This window comes from Podarcis gaigeae (assembly GCF_964106915.1).
Source record: "Podarcis gaigeae genome assembly, chromosome: 10".
In the NCBI taxonomy this organism is placed as follows: Eukaryota; Metazoa; Chordata; class Lepidosauria; order Squamata; family Lacertidae; genus Podarcis; species Podarcis gaigeae.
The window spans coordinates 3,675,887-3,703,851 of record NC_139686.1 but is presented as its reverse complement, the minus strand read 5'-3'; the positions used below and the strand labels follow the sequence as shown (position 1 = coordinate 3,703,851).

General features: G+C 48.3%; 2 protein-coding genes across 9 annotated transcripts in view; one reads left to right on the top strand and one right to left on the bottom strand.

Annotated features, from left to right (window-relative positions):
• TYMP (thymidine phosphorylase) overlaps nt 1–27,965 on the bottom strand; it is a 242,030-nt gene that overhangs the window by 206,228 nt on the left and 7,837 nt on the right. Inside the window, exons 2-11 of one of the 8 annotated variants that reach the window (XR_014555633.1) lie at nt 25,853–26,020; nt 23,970–24,172; nt 23,663–23,761; nt 23,394–23,523; nt 22,508–22,626; nt 20,947–21,109; nt 19,931–20,161; nt 17,556–17,696; nt 13,175–13,564; nt 12,284–12,482 (exon numbers count right to left, since the gene is read on the bottom strand). Coding sequence is in view for 6 of the 8 variants with exons in the window: in XM_083700681.1 (XP_083556807.1) it covers nt 13,395–13,564; nt 17,556–17,696; nt 19,931–20,161; nt 20,947–21,109; nt 22,508–22,626; nt 23,394–23,523; nt 23,663–23,761; nt 23,970–24,172; nt 25,853–25,970 (1,374 nt within the window). In the remaining 2 variants the exon portion in view is untranslated. Of the gene's footprint in view, nt 1–12,283; nt 13,565–17,409; nt 17,697–19,930; nt 20,162–20,946; nt 21,110–22,507; nt 22,627–23,393; nt 23,524–23,662; nt 23,762–23,969; nt 24,173–25,852; nt 26,073–27,019; nt 27,502–27,965 lie in introns of those variants that run through there. The other 7 variants (XM_083700681.1, XR_014555634.1, XM_083700679.1 and 4 more) reach the window with 7 other exon arrangements.
• Nucleotides 1,090–8,397, top strand: LOC310826204 (ciliary microtubule associated protein 1A-like). The gene is made up of 7 exons (XM_083700943.1): nt 1,090–1,204; nt 2,568–2,708; nt 3,656–3,859; nt 4,217–4,318; nt 4,905–5,026; nt 6,988–7,128; nt 8,251–8,397. Exons 2-7 carry the CDS (start codon nt 2,600–2,602, stop codon nt 8,329–8,331), a joined length of 759 nt encoding a protein of 252 aa, XP_083557069.1. The 5' UTR covers nt 1,090–1,204; nt 2,568–2,599; the 3' UTR covers nt 8,332–8,397.

Below are 27,965 nucleotides of genomic sequence, written 5' to 3'. Positions count from 1 at the left end.
TCCTAAAAAGTAAGGGGAAATGTCTGTGCATCTTATGGAGCGAATGTGTGGTCCCTGGAGCCAAATTGCCCAGGGGTAAAAAGCAGATCCTCAGGATTTTTGCATTGGGTCACCCCAAATTCACCATCAGATCACATAGCATGTCCATGGCTACAGTCTGCACCCAAAAAACCATGCATCCATTGTTTTGTGGGGCCGCAATGGCGCAAAAACGTGGTTACAAAGCACAGATCCACATGGATTCTAAGGATTTTTGCACTGGGCTACCCCAAACTCACCGTCAAATCACATGTCTGTGGCCACAGGATGAACCACAAAAATCATACATCCACTGTTTCGCTCAGAATATTTTTTTTCTTGTTTTCCCCCTCTAAAAACTAGGTGGTCAGGTGTGTCTTATGGAGCAAAAAATACGGTATATGCCGGAGTTCTGCTCTGGATCATACTGAGTAGAATTTCAATGACACATAGCTCAGCGGCCGAGAATCTGCCTTGCATTCAGAAGCTCACAGGTTCAGTCCCCACATTCTCCAGCTGGGACTGGGAGAGAATATTGTGTGGATTCCTGGAGAGCCCCTGACAGTCAGCATAGAAAGGACAAAGCTAGATAGACCAATGGGTCTGGCTCAGTGCCTGGCAGCTTTCTATGGTACTTCCTACTTGCAGGACGTGGGTGGTGCTGTGGGTTAAACCACAGAGCATAGGGCTTGCCGATCAGAAGGTCGGCGGTTCGAATCCCCATAACGGGGTGAGCTCCCATTGCTCGGTCCCTGCTCCTGCCAACTTAGCAGTTCAAAAGCACAAAGTGCAAGTAGATAAATAGGTACCACTCCGACGGGAAGGTAAACAGCGTTTCTGTGTGCTGCTCTGGTTCTCCAGAAGTGGCTTAGTCATGCTGACCACATGACCCGGAAGCTGTACGCCGGCTCCCTTGGCCAATAAAGTGAGATGAGCGCCCCAACGCCAGAGTCGTCCGCGACTGGACCTAATGCTCAGGGGTCCCTTTACCTTTACCTTTATTTGCAGGTGTCTATTTGCAGGCCAGTCCTTTTTCAGGGAAGTGTCATCAGCATGAGGTCACAATGCGACCAAATCACCTCTCCTGGCAAGCAGGCAGGCACAGGCCAGAGTGTGACGGGAACAGTCTCTAAACTGAGGTGGGCAACTCTAAGAGCACACGACCATCTTCTTTGCTGTGACTGAGGTTGGATTCTTTTTTTAAAAAGATGTTGAAGGTTTTCCCCCTCCCTTTGGAAAAGAAATATTCTAACACAAGCAAGGAAAGTGAAGCAAAACATTATGTACCAAAAAAACAGGGCGGTGGGTGGGGAAGAGAAGGCTGAATATTTTAAATCGGCAATGCAGCCAAAGAGCTTGTAAAGGCAAGCAAATTGCCCATGTGAATCTCTTCTGAATAACTGGATTTGGAATAAATTTGCAATTAGTTGTTATTTCTTTGGCTCCGACTTGCACAGGCCTGTGGCTGGCTGGCCCCTGCGAGAACAGGATTCTGGGCTAGGTGGGCTGTTGGCCTAATTCAGAAGGCTCTTCTGGTGTTCCTCTGTTCTGCACAGAGCAAAACCAAAGTGGAATCCCAGCACTATGTGGTCCTCTGGCCCATTGGTGGTGTGTGACTCTGGACCACAGCCTAACCTAAAGATGATGTGCAATGATAGCACTATCTACTGGCAAAACCTCTTGGTGTTTCGCAACTTTCTGACTAGTTGCGGGACCTTAGCCAGACCTAGCAGAGTAAACGCAGAATCCACAGAAGCAATTGGTGACTTGGCTGCAGACAGGATAGACGAACCAGGAACTTGTAGTTAGGTGTTTATTATATACAGTGGACTATTTACAGGAACAGAACACGGATCTTTAGCTAGCTCTCTCATACACGACTCACAACTCCTACACTGACACACAGAACTCTGAACTCTGAACTACTGAACCAACACATTCCAGTTAGTGGACCATTAATTATCACTCCCTTGAGAGAACCTGACCAATCAGGAGGCTGTCTCCATGTCTCTGTTATCACCAGTCAGACTTACTCCTTCAGATTGCCTTCTGGCTGTCTGCCAAACCTTAATTGACTCTGTGTGAGTAGCTGCATGTATTCAGATTCCCAACATATCACCGTTCATGTATATGGTACAAATCAAGAAATCCCAAAGACATGTTTGGACTAAAGATGTGTCCCACCATCTCTTTCAACAAGCATTGTGAGTCAAGGTTGTTTCATGAGAGTGTGGCCTGGGTTAGAAACTAGATGGAAGCAAAATCCAGCTCACCTCCTTTTCCCCATCTCCCTACCCCAGGATTCACCTTACAGGATGTGATTAATAACTACAACACTCTTGTTTATTTCCCCCCAGAAAGCTTTTTCAGTTCTGTAACAGCAGAATTCATGACAAGTTGATTTGGGTTCATTTGTCCTGCTCTGCAGCAACTGTAGCTGCCTCAGAATGATATGCATTTGACTCAAATCGATCAGATCCAGTTCAGGATTTGCATCCATTAGTTGCATGGCCCCGATAATCTCCTTTCTCCTCCTGATCTCCTTTCAGGGCAAGAAGAAGAATAGTACAAAGATTTCAACATGTCTGCAGATGTTTGGGTGGGGTCCTGGCGCCCTCACCGGCCCAGAGGGCCTATCGCTGCCCTCTACAGCAGCCCCGGACCCAAATATGCTCTCCCAACAAATGTAGGTAAGTGAAAAGCAAGAAGTCCAAATACTGGCCCTACCCCATTTCTGTAAGAGGTGATATAGTCCAGCATCAAAATCCTAAACTGGGAGAAGTCTGGGTTGCTGATTTTGCAGATATTAATATTGTGCAGCTTGAAGCAACTGGATGCATAAAAAACAACTCCTTTGGGGTAAAACATTGATTCAAAGCTTTACTTTCTGAACTTTCTTCCAAACAGATCAAAAAACAGTAAATGAAACATCCAAACAGTTCCTTAATATCAAGAGCATGTCCAGCACAAGCTCAGCATTTTATAAGAAATAACTTTACTTCTTCCAGAAATCAAAACTGTGCCTCTCTCCCATTCTAGGCTGCTTTTACCTGCTTAAGGCTATGCATCTCCTGGAGAGCTTCATTATCACATCTTACTTCCACTTTGGCTGGGAACAAAAGACCAAAGACCAACTCCCCAAGATGCTGATTTGCAATTGAATACTTTAATCACCTGATCTAAGGTTAAACACTCACGTGTTAGTTGGCAGAGAACAAATACAGTTAGTTATCAGCCCATCTAGGTGCAAAGAGAGCTCTTCTTTTGTTCCAATGGAATCTTCCAGTTAAACCCTTTCAGCAAAACACACAGGCGCTCTCCATTTCAGTGTGAATTAATCAAATATACTTAACAGTTGCTTCTTTCCCCAGCATCGAATCAACGTGTGGAATTCCTCACCCCTGGATGTTGTGATGAGCAGGGGTGTAGAAGGTTGAACAAATACTAGAGGGTGGAAAGGTCTACTACTTGCAAAAATGAAAAGACTGTCCCTGCTCCAAGGCAGTATAGGGTTGGAAGTTGCCATTTTGCTCCACTTGGTTGCTGTTAATGGACAAGATGCTGAGCAAAGTGGAATAATGGATCCTATCCATCTCAAGTTCTCCTCTTCCCTCTCTGTGCTCGCTCTTCCTTGCAGGCTACCCGCTACACGACCCTTCTCGCTACCGGGCTCCTGCGTACAGCTTTGGGATCCGCCGGCCCCAAGAGCTAGTGGGTTGCTCCCCTGGGCCAGGCTACCTCATCCCAACCAACATGACTATGAGGGGCAAGGACGGGATCCCTGCATTCTCCATCTATGGACGCCCCAGGGATGTGATGTCTTTTATGACTCCAGGCCCAGGTCAGTCTTGAAATCTGTTATACAACAAACCAACAACACCAAAACTGGCTTATGAATATAAAGGACAATTTTACCTGAATAGGCTCCCTCGGCCAGTAAAGCGAGATGAGCGTGGCAACCCCAGAGTCGTTCGCAACTGGACTTAACTGTCAGGCATCCTTTACCTTTTTAAATGTGTTGTGGGGGGAAGTTGTTGCTTTGTTCATTGTTATGTTATGTGTGTTTGTGTTTTTGTACTGTAAACTGCTCTTGCGATCCTAGGATGAAGAGAGGTGTTTAAATTTAATAGAAAATAGTAACAGAAATGTTGTTTCTGTTGTGAATTCAGCTTTCCCCTGTGTGCTTTGCTTTTTGCAGGTCGGTATTCACCAGAGAAAGCAAAGAATTTGGCCTACCCTTCTGCCCCCAACTACTCTCTCGCTTCCCGGACAAAGAACTTCGATTATGACCAGTCACCAGGTGAGAGAGCAGTAACCACAGAGAAGCTCCCTCCCTCTGGCTGCTGACCTCCTGTTATACTAATATAGGGTGCATGTGCATCAATGCAGATCTATAAATGCATACTACCTAAGCTTGAAAGAACAAGATCTATTGCAAAACAGCCCCATCTATAGGCTGCAATAAGATCCCTTTGCAAAGGTATACAGTGGTACCTCCGTTCCGGAGCCCAGTTCACAACCTGAAAGGAACGCAACCCGTGTCTGTACATCTTTGCATATGTGGGTCGCGATTCTCCGCTTCTGTGCATGCGTGTGACATTATTTTGCGTGTCTGCGCATGCACAAGTGGCGAAACCCGAAAGTAACCCTTTCTGGTACTTCCGGGTCGCCACGGGACTCAACCTGAAAAAACATATCATAAAGCAAACGTAACAAGAGGTATGACTGTATATATATTTCGACAAAATACTGTGCAAGCATTCAAGTTCTCTGGAACTCTTCCAGAGACGAGATAAACAGAGCAATTTGCAGGGGGTAGAGGAATAGGAAAGTTCCCCAGATGCCGTAACGCACTGAATCCCTTCTCTCCCCTTTTCCTCCTCTAGGGCCTGCAGCCTACGGCCTCCCTCCCATGCTTGGGCCCAAGGTGATTGGCAAGAGCACCGCCCCCAATTACTCCATTTTTGGACGCAGCATGATTGGGAGTTTCTATGAGGACCTCAGCAAGGTAAGCAGCCGAACAGCCAGGAGTGGGAGATTTAAGAGACCCTGAAACGATTTTGTAATGGTTCTAGGGGTTGCTCATGCGTAAGTTGTCGCCACACCTGGCTGGGTTACCTGGGTGAACACTTTCTGTCCGGACAGCCACCCATCCGTGGCTGTCTCAATCGCTGGCAGAATCCGTCAGTGGGCGTTTCTTGAACTTCTTCCAGCAAAGAAGTTCTTTGATGCCAAGTCTCCTCCTACTCTCCCTGCGCGGAAGTCTTCTGCGCAGGGTGGGCGTGGGCAGCGGAGGACCTGTGCTCTCCCCGCTGGTCTCCGGCGAGGAGTCGTGGAGCCTCCTCTCTGATTCCCCCATCTGCCCCCCTTCACCACTGGTGTTACGCTGATTTCCTTCCCCAGCAGATGGGCTGCCTCTCTCCCTGCTGGGACCCTCTCCAGCATCACTCTGGAGCCTTGCCTCCGCCTCTGGCTCTGATGGCAGCTCCCTGACAGATTTGATGAAAGCAAAATCAAGAAAACGGGGGGTGTTCTTTAAATATGTGCTAAGGAGTCTTCTTCTGCTTCTTCGACGACCGAGGGGCTCAAGCGTGAAGTTTTCTTGGGGCTGGTGTGTGAGGAATATGCAGGACAAAGTGGGGGACTATGCTTTGCATTCAATGTTCTTTCTTCTTCTTTTTTGCATGTATTTTTTTTTTATTGAATCTTTCATAATGCAGTAAGATATAGAAAACTAATTTTTAAAAAAGCTACACAAAAAAACACAAGCAGAATAAGTAGAATATGGAATAGAATAGAATACAGTGGTACCTCTGGATGTGAACGGGATCCGTTCCGGAGCCCTGTTCGCATCCTGAAAGGAACGTAAGACACGACTGGGTGTCTGCGTGTGCACAGGTCGTGTTAGCTGCTTCCGCGCATGCGCGTGACATCATTTTGAGCGTCTGTGCATGTGCAAGCGGTGAAAGCTGGAAGTAACGTGTTCTGTTACTTCTGGGTCACCACAGAGCACAACCCGAAATGCTCAACCTGAAGCGTATTCATCCCAAGGTATGACTGTAGAATAGAATAGAATAGAACAGAACAGAATCTTCTTTCTTCTCCTCCTCCTTCTTCTTTGGCGATCACTGGTAGCCAAGTAAGATTGTCTTCCATAAACACGGTTTTAACAATGAGTCCATAAGTGACCGTGGAGGCCAATTCTGGATCCACATGTCCTTCCACAGTGGGGACACAGGTTTCCAGGCAGGAGTTGATCATGGTGTTGATTTGCCAAGCATGCCTTATACAATCCAGTGTGGAGCCTCCAAGACTGTTGGATAGTGCCTTGTGGTCAGTGTGGTGTAGTGGTTAAGAGCAGTGGACTCATAATCTGGGGAACCGCGTTCGCGTCTTCGCTCCTCCACATGCAGCTGCTGGGTGACCTTGGGCTAGTCACACTTCTCTGAAGTCTCTCAGCCTCACTCACCTCACAGAGTGTTTGTTGTGGGGGAGGAAGGGAAAGGAGAAGTGTTAGCCGCTTTGAGACTCCTTCGGCTAGTAATAAAGTGGGATATCAAATCCAAACTCTTCTTCTTCTTCTTGTACACCTCCTTCTGGCAACTCCTGCAGCCAAGCTGGGGCCAAACATCTTCAGACCACCTTAGCGAGGCTGAGAGGTCTTGTCGCCTGGGTAGCCCAGGACCTCCTGACACACAGCCCAGGCTTGCGCCCCAGAGCAGTCCCTTTGGGGCTGCTAACGGAGTGGTCTGGCTTCACCCTCAAAAGTGCACTCCATTGTCTCTCAAGACAGACAGATGCCAACCATGATGAGAAGGTAAATGGGGTTCTGCTCAATAACTTTCACATGCCCATAATCAGAGGACATTGAAGCACCCTAGAAAGGGCTGGAGAGGTCCACGGTAGGTGGCTGGGACTGCTCTTGGGCATGCCTGGCCTAGTGACCCTTTTTCTCCCCTTGCTCAACAGACGCCAGGGCCCTGCAACTACCGCCTTGTGGATCCCAGCGTCTACAAGAACCGCCCACCCCACTTCAGCATGCTGGCCCGCAACATGCCCCCAGGAGACAACACTTTGAAGCCGGGTCCAGGAGCCTACAGCCCTGAGAAGGTGAGGACAAGTGGCACCAGAAGGCGAGGGGTGCAGTTGTTCTGCAGCAAAGATATGGGTCTTATGGGATGGTGGGAGAGGCGGACAGCTCTTGCCCCAACATTCAAATGTGATGGGCAAGGTGATCTTCATTAGCATCACCTCCAGACTTGATTATTCTAACTCACTCTACGTGGGGCAGGCCTTGAGACTGACCCAGAAACTCCAGTGGGTGCAGAATGCCACGGAGAAACTCCTTATGGGGTCCTCGCTGCAGGATCACATTCACTTGGTGCTATCCCAGCTGCACTGGCTCCTGGTGGAATACAGGGTCAGGTTTAAGGTGCTGGTCTTGACCTTTAAAGCCCTATACAGACCTCTCCTAGTATGTCCCACGGAGGACCTTACAGTCTTCAAGCAAAAACATATTGGAGGTCCTGGGCCACACGGAGGTTAGGCTGGCCTTGACCAGAGCCAGGGCTTTTTCGGCCGTGGCCCCGATCTGGTGGAACGCTCTGTCCCAAGAGACTAGGGCCCTGCGGGACTTGACATCTTTCGACAGGGCCTGCAAGACAGAGCTGTTCCTCCAGGCCTTTGGCCAGCACACAGTCTGACCCCATCTCTCCTTTTGTAATCTTCATAGAACTCTAGCCCAATGGTTGCCATTAATTTGATTCTCAATTGATTTTAGGATGAATTGATTTTAGAATGTATTTCTATTAATTGGTTGTGATTTTATGTAAACTGTGTTCCTTTTACTGTTGTTAGCAACTCTGAGCCCAGCTTCGGCTGGGGAAGGCGGGATATAAATATTATTATTATTATTATTATTATTATTATTATTATTATTATTATTATTATTATTACTATCCCTCCACAATCTCTGTAAGCAGGAGCATGCATGTTGACAACCTAACCAGAAATTAAATATACTCTTGGTCGCCCTCCTCTGCACACCTTCCAGCTTGTCAACATCCTTCTTAAATTGTGCTGCTCAGAATTGGACTAAGTACTCTGGGTGTGGTCTGACAGAACAGAGTGTGATGTGAGATCTTGGCCTGCCAAGAGCCTTCCATGCCCCCACCCCTTCCCTTCCACTGGCGGTGCCTAACCCTGTCCCTCTGTCTCTCCTTCCTCCTGCAGCACACCCCTCAACGTGGCTTGACCTTCGGGATCCGCCACTCAGACTACGTGGCTCCTCTCATTGTGGACGTGGCAGATTAAGCTGGCCCCACCAGCAGAGATGGTCTGGACAAGAAATGTTCCTTTGGAAAGACATGAATCTCTCAATGCTTTGTGGTGTTGGTGGTGATTGAGGCCTGGGGAGGGAACTGGGGAGGGCAGCATCCGAGGCCTGGGAGGGTCCTCTGGAGAGCTGGAGAGCTGGGTTCCGCGAGACGGCTGCGCCTTTGGGTCTCCCGTTCCTGGATTCTTTGGCTGGATTCTCCTGATTGAATCATCCAGTTGTCTTAAGTGTGGGCGAGTTGAAGTGGGGCTGGGAAGTGTGGGTTTTCCCATTTCTGTGTAGTGGGCTTTATAGGGGGCAGGAAGGCAAAGATCTCCATAACTGCAATATTTGCTAATTTCCCTGTTTTGTGAGCTTGAAGAAAAAAAAATCAAAATTCGGTGCCCATAAGGGCGAAATTCTGCAATCTGTATAAATTCTGGAGCCTGAGAAAACTGCACATACCTTTCCAAATTTGCATCATGTGCTCTCATTCTGCCAGTCACTCAGGGCCAGATTTCAGTTTGATGCGGCCCTCAGCTACTGAAGGTAATGGGGCCCTTTATATGTCCAGCCTTTTGTCAACAACAGATGGTCACTGTTTTTTTGTGTTGAATATATGCTATATGCCTGAACAACTCCAGGCACGCCTGGAAGAAGCGGACCATTTGGATCCCTTCCAGTCGGGATTCAGGCCTCATCATGGGACTGAAACTGCCTTGATCGCACTGGTTGATGATCTCCGGCGGGCTAGGGACAAAGGTGAGAGCTGTTTCCTAGTTCTGCTGGATCTCTCAGCGGCGTTTGATACCATCGACCCTGACATCCTTCTGGACCGTCTTGAGGGGCTGGGAGCTGGGGGCACTGTCATACAGTGGTTCCGCTCCTTCCTCCTGGGCCGTGTTCAGAAAGTGGTGGTGGGGGATGAGTGTTCAGACCCCTGGGCTCTCACTTGTGGGGTGCCTCAGGGTTCTGTCCTCTCCCCCATGCTTTTCAACATCTACATGCAGCCGCTGGGAGAGATCATCAGGGGGTTTGGGCTGGGTGTTCATCAGTATGCGGATGATACCCAGCTCTACCTCTCTTTCAAATCAGAACCAGTGAAGGCGGTGACGGTCCTGTGTGAGTGTCTGGAGGCGGTTGGAGGATGGATGGCGGATAACAGATTGAGATTGAATCCTGACAAGACAGAAGTACTGTTTCTGGGGGACAGGAGGCGGGCAGGTGTGGAGGACTCCCTGGTCCTGAATGGGGTACCTGTGCCCCTGAAGGACTAGGTGCGCAGCCTGGGAGTCATTTTGGACTCACAGCTGTCCATGGAGGCACAGGTTAAATCCGTGTCCAGGGCAGCTGTGTACCAGCTCCATCTGGTACGCAGGCTGAGACCCTATCTGCCTGCAGACTGTCTCGCCAGAGTGGTGCATGCTCTGGTTATCTCCCGCTTGGACTACTGCAATGCACTCTACGTGGGGCTGCCTTTGAAGGTGACCCGGAAACTACAACTAATCCAGAATGCAGCAGCCAGACTGGTGACAGGGAGCGGCCGCCGAGACCATATAACACCGGTCTTGAAAGACCTACATTGGCTCCCAGTACGTTTCCGAGCACAATTCAAAGTGTTGGTGCTGACCTTTAAAACCCTAAACGGCCTCGGTCCAGTATACCTGAAGGAGCGTCTCCACCCCCATCGTTCTACCCAGACACTGAGGTCCAGCACCGAGGGCCTTCTGGCGGTTCCCTCACTGTGAGAAGCCAAGTTACAGGGAACCAGGCAGAGGGCCTTCTTGGTAGTGGCGCCCTCCCTGTGGAACGCCCTCCCACCAGATGTCAAAGAGAACAACTACCAGACTTTTAGAAGACATCTGAAGGCAGCCCTGTTTAGGGATGCTTTTAATGTTTGATGTATCATAGTATTTTAATATTCTTTTGGAAGCCGCCCAGAGTGGCTGGGAAGGCCCAGCCAGATGGGCGGGGTATAAATAATAAATTATTATTATTATTATAATTATTATTATGGCAATTTATGGACCCAATAGGTATCTCAAGCCACTTGCACATAACAAAAATGTATTTTATCAAAGTAATTGTTGAACTGAAATACAACTAAGAAGTATATTAATAGTGAAATAATTATTAGGCTCTAACTTAAAATGATTTTTTATTCATAACGAACTTAATAATGCAAACACATGGGCATTTGGCAATAACAAAAGTTCTTTTAGAAACACAATTTACCAAGACTCGTAATCTAGTCTCTAGAAACTTGCTGTAACATGAAATAATAATAGGTGTAAACTAATAATTATAAACAGCAGAATGTAGGCACCCTATATATAGAAAGGAGCAATGCAGTGGTATTTGAGGGAGCAGGCTAGCAGGTGGGGCCCATGACTTGCATCATAGGAGCCTACACAACACAAAACACTGTTGCTTTATGTAGTTTTTATTTTACTTGTTTTTTATCTTATATTTTAGAAATGTACATCCAGGTTTTTTTTCTTTAATTTTTTGGGGGGGCCCCAAGAGAGTGGGGCCCTAAGCTATAGCTTGTTTACTTTATACATAAATCTGGCACTGCAGTCAGATGTCCTACCGCTCTGACTGCAGGAAGCCTTAATCAGCCAATCCTCTGGCTTCCTACAATGTCCTTGCCATGGCTCCAGTGCTCCTAAGAACATCTCCACAGCCATCTCGGCAAGGTGCTCAGGATCATTTCAAAGGGAAAGTGAGTTTCTTAGGAAGCTGAACTGTGTGCCTGACACCCTCTGTTCTTTTCACTCTGTAGAATCCAGGGCCTATCCACAACCTTGGCTAGAAACAGATAGGTAGCCGTGTTGGTCTGCCATAGTCAAAACAAAAAAAATTCCTTCCAGTAGCACCTTAAAGACCTGTGTATCTGCACACTGTGTATCTGAAGAAGTGTGCATGCACACGAAAGCTCATACCAAGAACTGACTTAGTTGGTCTTTAAGGTGCTACTGGAAGGAATTTTTTTTTGTTTTGACTTGGCTAGAAAGACCTTTGAAGTACACAACCTGAATTTGCCAGTGTTGTAATCAAAAATCTGCCCTGTTCCCTTAAGGGGTATCCAAGAGCCCATATAGAGTCCTTACGTAGGTTCCCTATTGGTAGGAGAAAATAACAGAGGCCAACCAGAGAATATTGAGAAGCAAAGCAGCTAGTAAGCTTGATCTTTACTGATCTGTTGCAACAGGGTCCTCACTCACCACACGCAGGAGGGAGGAGGAACCCAGAACAAAAGTGTGCCTGCCCTTATATAGACATTTTAAATCCCCTCCCTGAAGTCCAAGACCACCCCCAGAAACATCATGCAAACATCACAGAAAGGGCGGTTTACAGCAGAAATCTGAGTGCTTTGTTTACCTCCTGTCTGCCAGGTTACCTGTTTAATGGTCACTTGATTGGATTGCCTGGGGAGCCTGGCCTGTCTTTTGTAATGATAAATACTTAGCTCCTGAGGCAGGTCACAGGCTCACACCCTATTCATACCTTAAATGTGCCCTTAAGACAGGATTTGTGAAGGAAAAGACAATGGGGAGGCTTTTCCATTTTCCTTTGACCTTGCAGAGAAAACATTTGGTCAGTTTGGGAATCAAAAATGATTTCAGGTCTTCCTGTGCTGATCTATGTATGTGCTTGGTTGGTACATTTATGAACATTTAATATATGTCAGAGACCTTAAAAATCTTATCACACCAGCACATGACTAAATTACACCCGCATAGTAGCAGAATTCTGAAAGTACCCCTAATAACGGTTTTCTTAAGCATACACAGCAGAAACTTCTCAGAAATGGACCTGAGTGCCATTCAAGAATGGGCGTTATGACAACACAGGACATGGAAATATACTGCAAATTTCAAAACATGCAACAAAAATTGCATTGTGCCACCTCTATAAGGGAAGGGGGGGAGCATTGCAAAACTCACATTTTCTCTTTTCACATTTTTTTAATTCAGTTTTACACTATACATTTGAATTCAAACGGTAATCATAATCATCAACATTTAGGATTCCCTAGATTTCCCTCTGCCCCTCCCTGGTTTCCATCATCAAACTTTGTCTACTGCATCATATAATTTCTCCATTTTTCTGAAAGTAATCAATTTCTACCTTAGGTTTTGTAGTACTGTTACGGAAAAATCTAGGTGTGAGGCTGTTCAGCCACCCAGCTTGTTGGGCAGAGTCCGTGGGTCCCTGCGGAATAAAGGAAGGAGTCCAGCCACCAACCGGAGCAAATAGCTGTAGACCAAAGTTTATTGCACAACAGGTTCAAAGAGGAATTGAACCCTGAGGATGGGGTGACAAGGACTTTTAAAAGTTTCTATCTTATCCCAGCATGCAGTTCGTGGAGCATCATCACTACATCAGAAAATGGGAGGGTTATACATGATTCACATAGGAGGAATGTGTCAGGGGAACAGGCAAATACAGGATATGTATTGGGAAGTACATTCTAAGCACCTACTGCAAAAGAACAATAGAACTTTGGTTTGCATAGTCTGGCACCTGGGCAAGACCGGAGGAGAGCTTTTGCCCAGTGATTGTCACAAATGAGTACCTTCCTATGAGTACGTGACCTCCCGCTTGAGGGATTATGGCGGGGAACGAGTGGTTTCCAAGCCCTTAGCCAATGACGCAAATTGGCGGTGGAATGAAGGAAACTGGCAAAGGAGTTGATTTTATATGATTTTTAAAGCTAGATAACTTTCTTGAGCTGTCAAGTCAAAAGGATACATTTATGCGTAATATCTGTAACATTTAACAACTTTAAAGATGTGCCTTTCCACCCCCGCCCGCCCCCCGGGTAATTTCCGTAACAAGTACAAGTATTACTCAAATCCTGCCAAATCAAAACTCACATTCTCTCATCCTGCCATGGGTTCAGTAAAAAATAGAAGAAGCTCCCCATTCCAAGGCTGTAGGTGATTCAAGAGCTAAGCGCAGTGATCCTAACATGATCAGTCGCATGGCCCATCTCGTCCCGCATCCTGTGGACAGTTGACAGGGGGCTGACTTTGTTCAGCCCTCTTAAGTCCTGCTAATCTTTCTCTGGCCTGGCCCACTGGCCCTGTGGGAGAATAGTCTTTGCCACCTTTGAGCCAGGAACGAACGGCTCAGAGTCTTCCAGGATCAATGCCTCCTGCAACTCACACCGGCCAGCGTCACCCAACTCTGGATTCTCATAATGGATCCGGATCCACGGATCCCCTGGAAGGGAGGGGAAAGAAGCAGCTGTAAGTATGGGATGTAAGAATCAGGTGCAGTCGAACACAACATTGCTAGAGTAGACATGAAGGTTGTCTCAGTCCTCCAGCCGGAACGTCCTGCTTTCCAAGACGTAGACTAAACTTCCTACGTGTAACTTGAGATAGACACGGCCTCTCCTGATGTAGAAATGAAGCAGAACCACAGGCTGGCGACCATCTTGTGTCTCTTGTCTCTATTGATGCCATCTTAACAACGGCACTACTAAGATGCACCCTTGGCTCCAGGCCAAGAGAAGAAAAGGGGAGGCTTTCTCCCATAAGGTGTGATGGCCTGGGAATCCGATTCAGAGGCTGAATCGGAGGAATCCCAGCCTGCACAGGAGTCCCCGCCTCCAGGGCCGGCTGAACTGGGGCAGGGCCTTGGATCTGAAGCGCCTGCACCTGTGCCGGATCCTCAGGAGCAGGCACCAGGTGATTCCACTCTAGCTCCAGAGGTGATTAAGGACAGAGTGCCTACAGGTGCGCCTCTCCCGGCCCTGCCAGAGGAAGGAGAGTCTCCCCCTGGGTCCAGTAACTCCCCAGCCTCTCCTGAACTGCAGAGGCTTAGGGCAGAGAGGCGGAGGGAATTGGTTTCTCCCAGGAGGAGTGCTCGCCTTAAGGCCAAGAAAGGCGGGTCTCCTGGGGGCCGGGACTGCCCCTGGCCTCAGAGAAGATAAAGGCCAGTCAGCCCGGTCCCAGGTTGCGGGAGCAACGTCGTTGTTGAGTACCTGTTCCTGCCCGGACCCAGACCTGACCCTCCAGTGTTCCTGTCCCCGCCCGGCTTCCTGCTTCGGACCTCGCCCCGCTCCTTGTGAACTGTTTCCAGGCTAGTGACCCAGGACCGGACTTTGACTACGCCAACGGTAACCTTCCCCCCGGGACCAGCACATAAGGAGATAGTCACCACATTTAAACGATGTTCTAAGCTTTTAAGTCTGCCTTCTGGGAACCTTTGTGTGAACAGATGATTACTTGAGAGTAAACATTTTATACTTTACAGGATACTGCGTAGCATCTTATTTCAGGAGGGATTGAACGGGGGAAATACCAGGAAATATTTACAAAGACTCTAACAAGTCTGAGCAAGCTATCTGCTGTGCGTGTGGTTTTAAAAAAGGGGAATGTTAACTCTGCTGATTTTGTTGAACTTGTAGAGATAAGTTGGTGAAAGAATGGGTTTCCCAAACCCAAAACTGACTGTGCAGGCAGTTTGAAACTGCACCAAAATCCTCATTTTTCCTTAGCTAAAATGCTTTAACTTGAGCTCTTGAGCCGAAACCCAGCTGCATAAACAAGTGCTCAGAGCCCTCTCCTTTATCAGTTTGTGACGGCAAGGATGGCCTTGACTGTACCAGTAGAACAGAGAAGACACGTCTGTGCCTTATCTTATATCCTGACCACAAAAGGCGCACAGACCTAGTCTGGGAACAGCGCCAGAGGGTGTTCTTGGAGATGGTGACCTCTTGCTCCAAGATAAGAGTAGGAACAGGAATATCCTTTTATGGTCAGAAATACAGGATTATTACAGAGTAGGAACAGGAATATCTTTTTATGGTCAGAAATACAAAAATACCTTTTATGGTTAAGAATACCGGAGCAGGAACATATGTGATGTCAATCTGCATATATAGGCTGACGTGGTTGGATTCCTGGGGAAGGAGGGAGAGGGTGCCTGGAGAATATATATACTGCATGAAATCTCTCATTTCTTTGGAATTGCTGTGGACTGACCACGCGAGTGCCTTTCTGCTGCTCCGGAGAGCAGAAATAAAGAACTCTTTCTCTGAATCAACCCTCAGTGTCATTTGACTTCCTTTCTCCCATCCAGGAGCAACGCAGAGCTCACCAATTGGTAAAGTCTAATACGGCTACATTGGGATAGGATATCTTAGACAATATATCCTCCCCTGCATCCCTAAACATTCCCACAGTAAGGACATAAGAAGAGCCTGCTGGATTAGGCCAATGGCCCACCCAGCCTAACATCCTGTTCTCACTGGGGCCAAACAGATGCCTCAAGCAGGATTCGAGCACAAGAGCAAATCTCCTATCCTGAGTCTTCCAGCAACGAGTGGAATGCAGAGAATAGTGAATGTGGTTCTAATAGCATTGATATTCCTCTCCATGGGCTCGTCCAATCCTGTTTTAAAACCTTCTAGGTTGTTGACTCTGCATCCTGGTCCTATGTGTTAGGATACCATTCTCCCATTGCTTGGGTCATGTGATCCTTATTTACATTCCACACTGCTGGAAGTCTGGGGATGGAAACTCAGATACAGAACTTCTGTTCTTTGTGCTTTTGTTTTCTGCTCTTTGTTCTGACTGAGAAGACTTGTGCGAGAGACGCTGCTCACACCCGCCATGTTTTGTTGTTTTGATTTCCTGTAAATAATAAAATTGTGACGCCACATATCTGCACAGCCTCGCTTTCTGCATATCTCTGCTAACGCGTGGCTCACAGGTTCCATCTGGATGTGAGTCACAGATCCCGTACCGGAGGAGATGTATGGAAACTATGGCCAAGAAAGAAAAGGGAGGCTGATGTCACAGGAGCTGATCCTCTGCTTGCTGAGGCTCATGGGAGCTGTATTTCAGCAACAACAAGCTCCACTCCCTTGATCTAGCTAATGTGGGTATGCTATAGATGTTTTGGACTACAAATCCCATCATCCATTTATCAGGAGCTCAGCCTACACTCAAGTAGGACCCTGACAGAGACACATGCCCAACTCGCATGTTCTCTCCCTCCTGGTTGATCGTTCGGGAGCTTCAAAAGCTTTCTTCAGCCCTAACATCACAGTGATCGATGCCAGCAGACTTCGGAGCTCAGCAACTCAGCATTTTGGCTAATCTACTCTATTTACATATAAACACACATGGAGCACTGCAAGATGGCTCCCTCTCTCTCTAGCATCAGACAGCAAAGAGAAAGAACAAAGGACAATAGTCCCACTTCACGGAACACAGTAACACAAACATCCTGTTTCCATCACTTCCCACTCTGTGGAGTCAAAACATATACTGTCATGTGAAAGACAACAATCCCATGACTGCAATCATGGAGCAGGAATTCTAACACCATGACCCCTATGCACACTGGCTAGGGCTGATGGAAGTTGTGATGCAAAACACTTGGAGGACACCCTATTGGCAGGGCTGGACCAAGAAACTGCTGTCTGAATCAAGATTGTGCCTCCCCTGTGTTGTAAGAAAAAAACTGCTCCTTTTCCCTTATGGGGTACCCAAGACCCTGTATAGAGTCCTTAAGTGGGTCCCCTATCGGAAGGAGAAAATAACAGAGGCCAAACAGAGAATATTGAAAAGCAAAGCAGCTAGTAAGCCTGATCTTTATTAAACTGTTGCAACAGGGTCCCCCACTCATTCCACTCAGAATAATGGTGCACAGGCCCTTATATAGACTTTTGAAATTGCCCACCCTGTAGCCCAAGACCACCCCCAAAATATCATGCATACATCTCAAAAGCTCTACAGCAGAAATCCTGTTTGCCAGGATATATGTTAATGGTCACTGATTGCTTTACCTGGGCAGCTTGGCCATTCTTTTGTAATGGTTAATACTTTAGTTCCTGAGTCCAGGTCATAGGCTCACCTTATTCATATGCAAATATGCCCTTAAGACAGGTAAGCAAAAGACTTTCCCCATTTCCTTCCTCCTTGCAGAGAAATATTTGAGGTCAATTTGAGAGAGTCAAAATGGTTTGGGAGAGTCAAAATGACTTTAGGATTGCTCTCCTGTACTGTTTCAGACATGAGGTTTATATACTTATGTATGTGTTTGCCTTGTACATTTAGGAACATTTATTTTATATTTAGGACCTTAGAATTCTTATAATACCTGACTGCCTCATCCCATGTACGAGAACGGACCAAACTAGAAGATGAACACTCTCTCACACACACAAACAGACACACACCCCACTTGAAGTTCTTACCTTTCCTCACTTTCTGCCCCACAGAGACCAGCACCTCAGCTCCCACTCTGTGATTGATCATTTGCCCCTTCTGGCTGCGGGCGCCTCCCAGACCATGTATTACCAGGGCAATGGGGAGGCCAAGGATCTGCTGAACTGTCCCTGTGGAGGAAAGTCAGGACGGCGGTTAGCATAGGGTTACCAGGCATCCCCGTTTTCCGGGGACAGTCCCCAAATTTGCAAATAAGTCCCCAGACAAATTCTGTCCCCGGATTTCATCTAATGTCCCCGGGAAATGCAGCAGCGGCAGTCTCAGCAGCCCGGAGCAGTTGGCTCTGGCTGGCTTCAGGAGCTGCTCACAAGTCCCCATATGATGGTGGTGCAGGGGCTCTAAGATGCAGCTTCCGGGCTGCCTCCACCTTCCCTGACCCCAGCAACTAAGCTGCGAAGGGAGGCTTCATGCTGCCTATCAGAGCAGCCTCCCAACTCCTACTTGCGTGCAAGCAGGAGGGGGCAGGGATCTCTCAGTTAGGCAATGAGAAGCCTCCCTTCCCAGCTGAGGGATCCCCATCCCCTACTGCTTGCACGCAAGTGGGAATGGGATTGGGGCTGCTCTGAAAGGCAGTGTGAAGCCTCCCTTCCCAGCTGAGGGATCCCCGCAACCCTCCTGCTTGCACGAAGGTAGGAATGGGATTGGGGTTGCTCTGATGGGAAGGGAGGCATTGCGCTGCCCGAGCCTCGGTACAGCCGCCACTCTCAGCCCTCCTTCTCTGCCTTCCATGCGTGACCCGCCACGCACCGCTTCCCCACCACCACCAAAGGACCAACAACTCAGGGGGTGCCGAGGCTCATGGAGAAAGGAGATAGAAGCCTCGGAGGAAGGGGAAACGTGGCGGTTGAGGTCACGGCGGCGGCCATGCCTCTGCCACCGCATCGCTGCAACATCAACATCCCGAACATGTATATTGATTGATTGATTGATTGATTGTGTCCCCGGATCTATTGAAAAAAAATCTGGTAACCTTAGGTTAGCATGGAAGAAGGAGCGAGCTTGTTTTCTCCTGCTCTGAAAGGTAGGACCTGAATCGATGGCCTCAGATTCCAAGATAGGAGATTCCAACTGAACATTGGGAAGAACATTCTAAGAGTGAGAGCCATTTGACAGTGGATTCCTCAAACTCAGCCCTCCAGGTGCTTTGAGACTACAATTCCCATCATCCCTTACCACAGGTCCTGCTAGCTAGGGATCATGGGAGTTGTAGGCCAACATATTCTGGAGGGCAGAGTTTGACGAAGCCTGACTTATGGTTAGTGGGCTCTCCTTCCTTGGAGGTTTTTAAGTAGAGGTTGGGTGACCAGCTGTGTGTGTGTGTGTGTGTGAACATCAATAATAAAAACATAACAAAAAGCATAATAAAATACAGCATAAAAATAAAACAATCATCAGAGAGCCAGTGTGGTGTAGTGGTTAAGAGCGGTAGACTCATAATCTGGTGAACCGGGTTCGCATCCCCGCTCCTCCACCTGCAGCTGCTGGGTGACCTTGGGCCAGTCACACTTCTCTGAAGTCTCTCAGCCCCACTCACCTCACAGAGTGTTTGTTATGGGGGAGGAAGGGAAAGGAGAATGTTAGCCGCCTTGAGATTCCTTAAAGGGACCGAAAGGCGGGATATCAAATCCAAACTCCTCCACAATAGCAGTCCTCTCCCCCACACTTTCACAGGCCATAGATTATTTAAGAGCCATAGGCCTGGGTAAAGAGGAATGCTTTCGCCTGGTGCCTGACATGTAATAATGTAATGATGGTGCCAGGTGGGCCTCTCTGGGGAGAGAATTCTGTGAACGGGGAGCCACCACAGAAATAGCCCTGCTCCCTTGTTTAATGGCTAAATACCCTAGTCAGAGAAGTTGAAGGAGGACCTATATCTGATTTTGCGTCAGGTGCTGGGCACTCAAGATGGAGGCCGTGCTTGTGCGTCTGAGAATATTTGATGTTATTGACGCCTGTCCTCTGCTCTTTGGGGCTGGGGGAGGAATAATATTTTCCCCCTTTGATTTCCCCCTCTAAAAACTAGGTGCGCCTTATGGAGCGAAAAATACGGTAACTTTTTAACAGTGCTGTCTCACGCTCTCAGGCACTCACATGATATAAACAAACATAGTGCTACTTGCTGGAGCACAGTGGCGTAGCTTGGGTTGTCAGCACCTGGGGCAAGGCAAGTAATTTGCGCCCCCTAACCCGTGGATTTTGGCAGGGGGCAGAGAGCTTTGAGTCCAAGCGCCCCCCCCCCAGATGTTGCGGCCGGTGCGGCCGGCCCCCCTGCACCCCCCACGCTACGCCACTGCTGGAGCAGCACAGGTGGTTAAAAATCCTAACAGTTCACCCCCATCCTTACCATCCCGCAGAGCCACCAGTTCCTCCTGCGCCCAGGCTTGCCCCAGCACCCGGAATCGCTCTTCCTGACCCCCGGCACATAGGGCATGCGCCACATTGGCTTCCACCCCTTGCGCTTCCAGCATGGCCTGGAAAGTCCTCAGGGCAGAGCCGTTGTCCAGGGTTTTGGCAATGCGGGCAGCGCCTTGGGAAACAGAACTGGCTCTCCCACACTGCCACAGTAAGGTTCCTCCTGGAGAGATGGAAGAAAAATGGATGAGTTGGGTGGTCCATGGAGAGAGAGGCTTCCTTTCAAGAGCCCCACCTCACACCCTCATGCCCTCCTCATAAGAAAAGGGAAAAGTTGACAGCTATGGAAGAATCATGTCTTCGCTTGCTCCTGGCTGATTTGTTCTTTCCTGGTGCTGGAGGAGACTCTTGAGAGTCCCATGGACTGCAAGAAGATCAAACCTCTCCATTCTGAAGGAAATCAGCCCTGAGTGCTCACTGGAAGGACAGATCCTGAAGCTGAGGCTCCAAGACTTTGGCCACCTCAGGAGAAGAGAAGACTCCCTGGAAAAGACCCTGATGTTGGGAAAGATGGAGGCCACAAGGAGAAGGGGATGACGGAGGATGAGATGGTTGGACAGTGTTCTTGAAGCTACTAACATGAGTTTGTCCAAATTGCGGGAGGCAGTGGAAGACTGGGGTGCCTGGCGTGCTCTGGTCCAGGGGGTCACAAAGAAACAGACACGACTAAACAACTCAACAACAACAACAACAGAATAGAAGAAGCTGTTGTACGAGAGTTTTACTGCATGGCTGAGATTCCTTCCACACAGGCACACCGCTGCTCAAGATACTCTGCTGTAGCTGGGAGAAGCAGAGTGGCACAATGAAAGTGGACTGGACACCACAACAGGTCCGCTGTTCACAGCCTTGATGGACATTCAACAGAAAACCTCCCTCTCTCCCTCCCAACACAACATAGTGAAACGTTTTATAGTGCCACTCGGGTGCCCCCCCCCCAGTGCAGACCTAGCGTGGTCACCAGCTCACGGAGATCTCCAGGTCCCTGTCCTTCCAAGCACTCCAAGGATTCAAGGACCTCCAAGGAGTGACCCACTCGAGACCCCAAAGGTCCGTCCATCTTGCTGAGCACCGCCGATGTGCATATCCCTAGCTGGGTCCCAACACACACCTTTGAGAGAGAATGAATGAATGAACGAGACCGGAACATGGTAAAGGATAAAGTGTTCTATGATTTGCACCCAGGAAAGAAAGCACTGCTCCCTCTTTAGATAAAGAAAAGACATCCCTAAAAATTTTAAACTCCTTTGCACTAATGGGAAGTTAACGCAGACACGACCGCCCGGAATTATTCTTTTGCTTCTATGAAAATGTTGTCTCTCCTCAGTGGGCTGCCAGGGGAGAATGTGGCACAAACAAAGGTGTCCCTGGATGCCACTCCCTCAGCAAGAGGCATTTTCTGTCTGCCTTCCCTCTGCGGGATTATTATTATTATTATTACATATAATTTTTATTAATTTCTTTTTTAACACAACATTTCCAACATTACAACAGCAAATAAAATTACTCTTTGCTCTGCCGAGCTCATCACTTCCCTCCATCCCTTCAACTGGTTTTTTGTTTTCAAGACTTTATAAAGATAAAGGTAAAGGTCCAGTTGTGGCCGACTCTGGGGTTGCGGCACTCATCTCGCTTTACTGGCCGAGGGAGCCAGCGTACAGCTTCCGGGTCATGTGGCCGGCATGACTAAGCCACTTCTGGCAAAACCAGAGCAGTGCACGGAAACTCCATTTACCTTCCTCCTGGAGTGGTACCTATTTATCTACTTCCACTTTGACGTGCTTTGGAACTGCTAGGTTGGCAGGAGCAGGGACCAAACAATGGGAGCTCACCCCATCACAGGGATTTGAACCACCAACCTTCTGATTGGCAGGCCCTAGGCCCTGTGGTTTAACCCACAGTGTCACCCGCGTCCCTCCATCCCTTCAACTGGTTTTTTGTTTTCAAGACTTTATATCGCACTTTAAAACCTCCACTCATGACTTTTATGTCCTTATAGTCAACGCTGTCTCTTTGATCTAGAAAGTTATAAAATGTTTTGAATTTCATTTCAGGATTTATTTCAATCCCGCTAGTGTCTTCCCATTTTTACAATAATTATTCATATACCCAATAAATTTACTCCAGTCTCTTTGAAACTTTTGGTCGCATTGGTTCCAGATTCCACCGGTCAACTTTGCTAATTCTGCATAGTCCATCATCTTTGTCTGCCACTGGAAGGATTTAAGGAGAACATTCGGTCTCCAAATCCCCATCCCAAGAAGCAGAACATAAGGAGGGCTTCCTGGAACAGGCCACTTAGACCAGCATCCTGTTGTTATTCTTCTCACCAGATGCCTGTGGCAAGTCCACAAGCAGGATTGAAGAGCAACTGGGATTCAGAATCACTGCTGCCACCGACTATGGCGCCAGGGCAGAGCTGTCCTGGCTGGTAGCCCCCCGATAGCCCTCTCCTCCATGAAGGAGCTGAAAGCCTCCAGAAGCCAATGGCCCTTCTCTGAGGACTCACCAGGCTCTCAGCCAGCTGCTGGGCGCTCTCCAGAGTGTGGTAAAGGGCTGCGCTGCCAAACTTCACATCCAGAACCAGGGCAGAGATGTTCTCCGCAGCCTTCTTGCTCAGGATGGAGCCTGTGAGGCAAGAGAGAGGCAGTGTCAAGGGGCTGTCAGGGATGCAGGTACATCCGCAGGCCAGGAAGAGGACTCGAGACATGAAGTGCTATTGGCTTTTATTCACAAAATTAAAAACTGTTGGGTTCCTCTAGGCCAGTGTTTCCCAAAGTGGGCAATACTGTCTCCTGGGGGAGGGGGCGACGGCGCTGGAACAATCCAGGGGGCGGTAGTAGCCTTGGGTGCAATTGGGGGGTACACGCTAGACAAAGTAATGAATTCTTCAATTATGAAGAATAATGAAGTCAGTTATGCTACAGGCACATAACTGCTGCTGTCAGGATGATTGGTGGATGCTAGAAGAGATAACAGCCCGGGACTCCAGCCAGCTTTGCAGGATTTATTAAGTCCATTATACTATTTACAATATGGAGCTCTTAAAAGCATGTCCTACTCATTCGGTGTCAGTTGCCGAGACTGGCCCCTCCTTTCTTCCTCTCCAGCATAACAACTTCCTGAAACCTCTCCTCTTCCTTCCTCCCTTACGTAAAGAGCGAAGCTTTGGAAGTTGCCCCTCCCTCCCTGATTCATTGTTTCCTGATAGCCCCTCCTCATCTTCCCTCTCTGACGAGGTGCAGCTACTCATTATCGGAGGCTGCTCTCTATATTTCCCAAGCAGTTTCCCCCTTCTCAGCCCACAGTTCCCTGACAGCTGCCTGATTGGAAGAAGCCCATAGCCAGGGCCTCAGCACCTGGAATTTCTCCTGCAACTGGATCTCACCCCATACCTGTGATGAGGGGCAAGCTGTCCACTGTGGCTGTTACATCTCTCAGGGCATAGAGGACCTTGTCTGCTGGGACCAGCTCTGAACTCTGCTCCACAATGCAGCAACCAACCTGTTCCAGAATCTGCTTCATCTGCAAGAGAACAAGTCCTGGGCTGTCTGCATGGGCCACTCGTCATCAGAGTTCTCGGCCGACAGAAACAGACAGCCACATACCCTCAACACATACCGCATAAGCCCCTTTGTCTCCATCACAACCTGGGACACCTCACCTGTTCTGGGCTCTGGGAGACCATGAAGCCAGGTATGGACTCCAGCTTGTCCAGCGTGCCTCCGGTGTGGCCCAGACCTCGGCCACTGATCATGGGCACCTGTTGAAAGGAAAGGAGGAAAGTCTGGGTTGTCTTAGGTTATGAGCAGCATAGGAAGTTGGGTAGGGGGGAAGGTGTTTCTTTAAGAAGTTCAGAGGAGTCTGCTGAATGGCTGACCTAGTTCAGCATCGTGGCTTGAGAACGGGCTGTGGGCCTCTTTCATTTTTGCCCGGGAACCAGAGAGGTTGGGAGAACCTTCTCAACTCACCTTACAGCCACAGGCAGCCAAGGCTGCTGCCAGAGGGAGGCTGACTTTGTCGCCCACTCCCCCAGTGGAGTGCTTGTCCACCAGGAGCCCTTGCCATTTTTCCGGCCACTCAAGGACCCTCCCTGATGTAGCCATTGCCTGCGTCAGCACCAGAGTCTCATCAGGCTCCATGCCCTGTAGTCGGATGGCCATCAGCATCGCTCCTAGAAGACAACAGGTGATGAGGGTGAGGTGCTTAAGCCAGAGAGATATTCTGAGAGGGGCTAGCATGAGCCACAGACATGGCCCGGCATGTCACACATGCTGGATTTGGTTCAGTCAACAGGTTGTGCAGGTTTTTGTATTGTTTTAAGAACCTGCCCATACTGTGGAACCTTGACCATTATGATTCTGAGAACAGCAAAGTGTTGGGTCACTTTGTTGTTGTTGTTTAGTCATTTAGTCATGTCCAACTCTTCATGACCCCATGGACCAGAGCACACCAGGCACTCCTGTCTTCCACTGCCTCCCACAGTTTGATCAAACTCATGTTGGTAGCTTCAAGAACACTGTCCCACCATCTCGTCCTCTGTCGTCCCCTTCTCCTTGTGCCCTCCATCTTTCCCAACATCAGGGTCTTTTCCAGGGAGTCTTCTCTTCTCATGAGGTGGCCAAAGTCTTGGAGCCTCAGCTCCACGATCTGTCTTTCCAGTGAGTACTCAGGGCTGATTCCCTTAAGAATGGAGAGGTTTGATCTTCTTGCAGTCCATGCGACTCTCAAGAGTCTCCTCCAGCACCAGAATTCAAAAGCATCAGTTCTTTTTGATCACTAGCAAGGTGATTATTCTAGGCCACAAGAGAGTCTTCTATTGTGGCTGCTCACCCAAAGCTCTATTTGTAAAGACATGGCTAAAAAGAGATATTTGTACAGATATGATTGCACAAGTTTTAGGTAGTTTCCCCCTTTTTTAGTTTTAAAGAAATCATTGGATATTCTACTTGCAACTATATAATAAGCAAAAGCATGCAAGATTTCAGGAAAATGCTATCCAGCTGCTCAAGATGAAATCAACCAGCTCTGGTTTCCATAATTCCTTTGAATTAATTATTTCCCTGGTGGACAGAGTGCCTAAAGAACTATGGATGGAGGCTCGCAACCTTATACAGGAGGCAGCAACGAAAACCATCCCCATGAAAAGGAAATGCAAGAAAGCAAAGTGGCTGTCCAACGAGGCCTTACAAATAGCGGGGGAGAGAAGGCAAGCAAAATGCGAGGGAGATAGTGAAAGATACAGGAAATTGAATGCAGATGTCCAAAATATAGCAAGGAGAGACAAGAAGGCAGGACCAGTGGTTGTGTTTTCTGCTGCAGGAATGTCAGTCTGCTTCCACTAGGGCCTCCTTGTAAGTTGAGCAAACCCTATGAAGACATCCTAAGTCTCTCTGCTTTGAGAGCCAGTGTGGTGTAGTGGTTAAGAGCGGTAGACTCGTAATCTGGTGAACCGGATTCGCTTCCCTGCTACTCCACATGCAGCTGCTGAGTGACCTTGGGCTCCTCACACTTCTTTGAAGTCTCTCAGCCCCACTCACCTCACAGAGTGTTTGTTGTGGGGGAGTAAGGGAAAGGAGAATGTTAGCCTCCTTGAGACTCCTTAAAGGGAGTGAAAGGCGGGATATCAAATCCAAACTCTTCTTCTTCTTCTCTTCTTCCTCATTTGAACCCTGTAGCATTATTCTTGGAGAGCGGTTCTAGCTAAATTCCCTCCCCACATAGGAAGTCATGGGAAGGGTTGCCTTCGCTGTGCCTGTTTGCAGAGTTTCCTCCTCATTCTTGAATGCATCCTCCTCTTCCCCCCACCCACAATCCCACCCCCCTGATTCCTCAGCCCCAGAACCTTCCTTACCAATTTGCCCGTCCTGCAAGGCCTTCCTGGACACAGCCTGGACAAAGTAGATGATCTCCTCCTGCTGCAGCTTCTCCCCATCCCGCTTCTTCCGGATTATTTCTGGAATGCTGAGCATGCTGCCAGAATTGGGGGCTCCAGAGCCGGAGCTGGTGGTGCGTCCAGAAACTGCAGGGGTATATGCAATGGCATATGCAATTCAGTGGAAACAAGTGTAAAGTGAGGATTTTAAAAATCTTAATTTCACTAATAATAATAATAAATTGTATTTATACTTCCTGGCCAAAGCTGGGCTCAGGGTGGCTAACACCAGTAAAATTACAGTAAAAACATAATGGGGGGGGGGGGACCAATTTAAAATACAGGCTATGATGCAATTTAAATGCAGCGGCATTTTAAAAGTAGCCCATAGATCTAAACCATAAGGGGAGGGAAACATAAGGGTCAGACTGAGTCCGAACCAAAGGCCAGGCGGAACAGCTCTGTCTTGCAGGCCCTGTGGAAAGATGTCAAGTCCCGCAGGGCCCTGGTCTCTTGTGACAGAGCGTTCCACCACATCGGGGCCAGTACTGAAAAGGCCCTGGCCCTTGTCGAAACCAATCTAACCTCCTTGAGGCTCATGACCTCCAAAGTGTGGTCATTTGTGGACCTTAAGGTCCTCCGTGGGGCATACCAGGAGAGGCGGTCCCATAGGTACGTGGGTCCCAAACTGGAATTGGTGGACCAGGAACGAGACCTTAGGCTTTAATTTAATTTAATTTTTCATGCATTCTTTCCTGTCAGAAACTCAAGGTGGTTGTAGTGAATAGCTCAATGAAGACATTTCTCCATTGTGTGGCAACTGTGAAAAGGGCAAATTCCATGCTAGGGATTATTAGGAAAGGAATTGGAAATCTCAGTGCCATTCTTCAAATCTATGGCGCAACCACATCGGGAGTACTGTGTCCGGTTCTGGTTGCCTTGGGTCAAAAAGGATATTGTAGACCCTGGTAGAAGTCCTTATACTGGACGTGTCCTGGAAGGATTCATAGAATCATAGAGCTGGAAATTACCCCAATGGTCATCTAGTCCAACCCACTGCAACGCAGGAATCTCAACTAAAGAATCCCTGATAGAGGGTCACCCAACCTCCCAAGGGAGACCATTCCATGGTTGAACAGCTCTTACCGTCAGAAAGTTCTTCCTGACATTTAGTCGGAATCTCCTTTCTTGTCACTTGAAGTCATTGGTTTGAGTCCTCCCCTCCAGAACAGGAGAAAAAAAGCATGCTCCATCTTCCATGGGACAGCCATGCAGATATTTGAAGATGGCTCTCATATCGCCCCTCTATTTCCCTTTTCCAAGCTAAACCTAAGTTCTTGCCAGTGGCATAGCTGGGTTTCTGCTGCCCGGGGCAGTCACTGAGCTAGACTGGTGACTGGGAGTGGCAGCCGAGACCACATAACACAGGTCTTGAAAGATCTACATTGGCTCCTAGTACGTTTCCGAGCACAATTCAAAGTGTTGGCGTTGACCTTTAAAGCCCTAAACGGCCTCGGCCCAGTATACCTGAAGGAGCGTCTCCACCCCCATCGTTCTGTCCGGACACTGAGGTCCAGCTCTGAGGGCCTTCTGGCGGGTCCCTCCCTGCAAGAAGCAAAACTACAGGGAACCAGGCAGAGGGCATTCTCTGTAGTGGCACCCACCCTGTGGAACACCCTCCTATCAGATGTCAAAGAGATAAACAACTACCTGACATTTAGAACACATCTGAAGGCAGCCCTGTTCAGGGAAGTTTTTAATGCGTGACATTTTAATGTATTTTTCATCTTTGTTGGAAGCCGCCCAGAGTGGCTGTGGAGACCCAGACAGATGGGCAGGGTACAAATAATAAATTATTATATTATTATTATGAGCTTGCTGCCCCTCTCACTGTTCCTCATCCAGGAGCCCCAACAGTCCTCCCCTCTGCTTGTTCTTATTACCATTTAAAAATATAAAAATACAAAATATCAACAAGTTCTCTCCACCACCAGCTTCTGTGCAGCTGGGAGAGCCACTGTGGTGTAGTGGTTAAGAGTGGTGAACTTGTAATCTGGTGAACCGGGTTCGATTCCTCGCTCCTCCACCTGCA

Coding starts and splice junctions, on each gene's coding strand:
- LOC310826204 (XM_083700943.1), top strand. CDS start 2,600: ATGTCTGCAGATGTTTGGGTGGGGTCCTGGCGCCCTCACCGGCCCAGA. Junction 2,709..3,655: donor TGCTCTCCCAACAAATGTAG/GTAAGTGAAAAG, acceptor TCTTCCTTGCAG/GCTACCCGCTACACGACCCT. Junction 4,319..4,904: donor CGATTATGACCAGTCACCAG/GTGAGAGAGCAG, acceptor TTCCTCCTCTAG/GGCCTGCAGCCTACGGCCTC.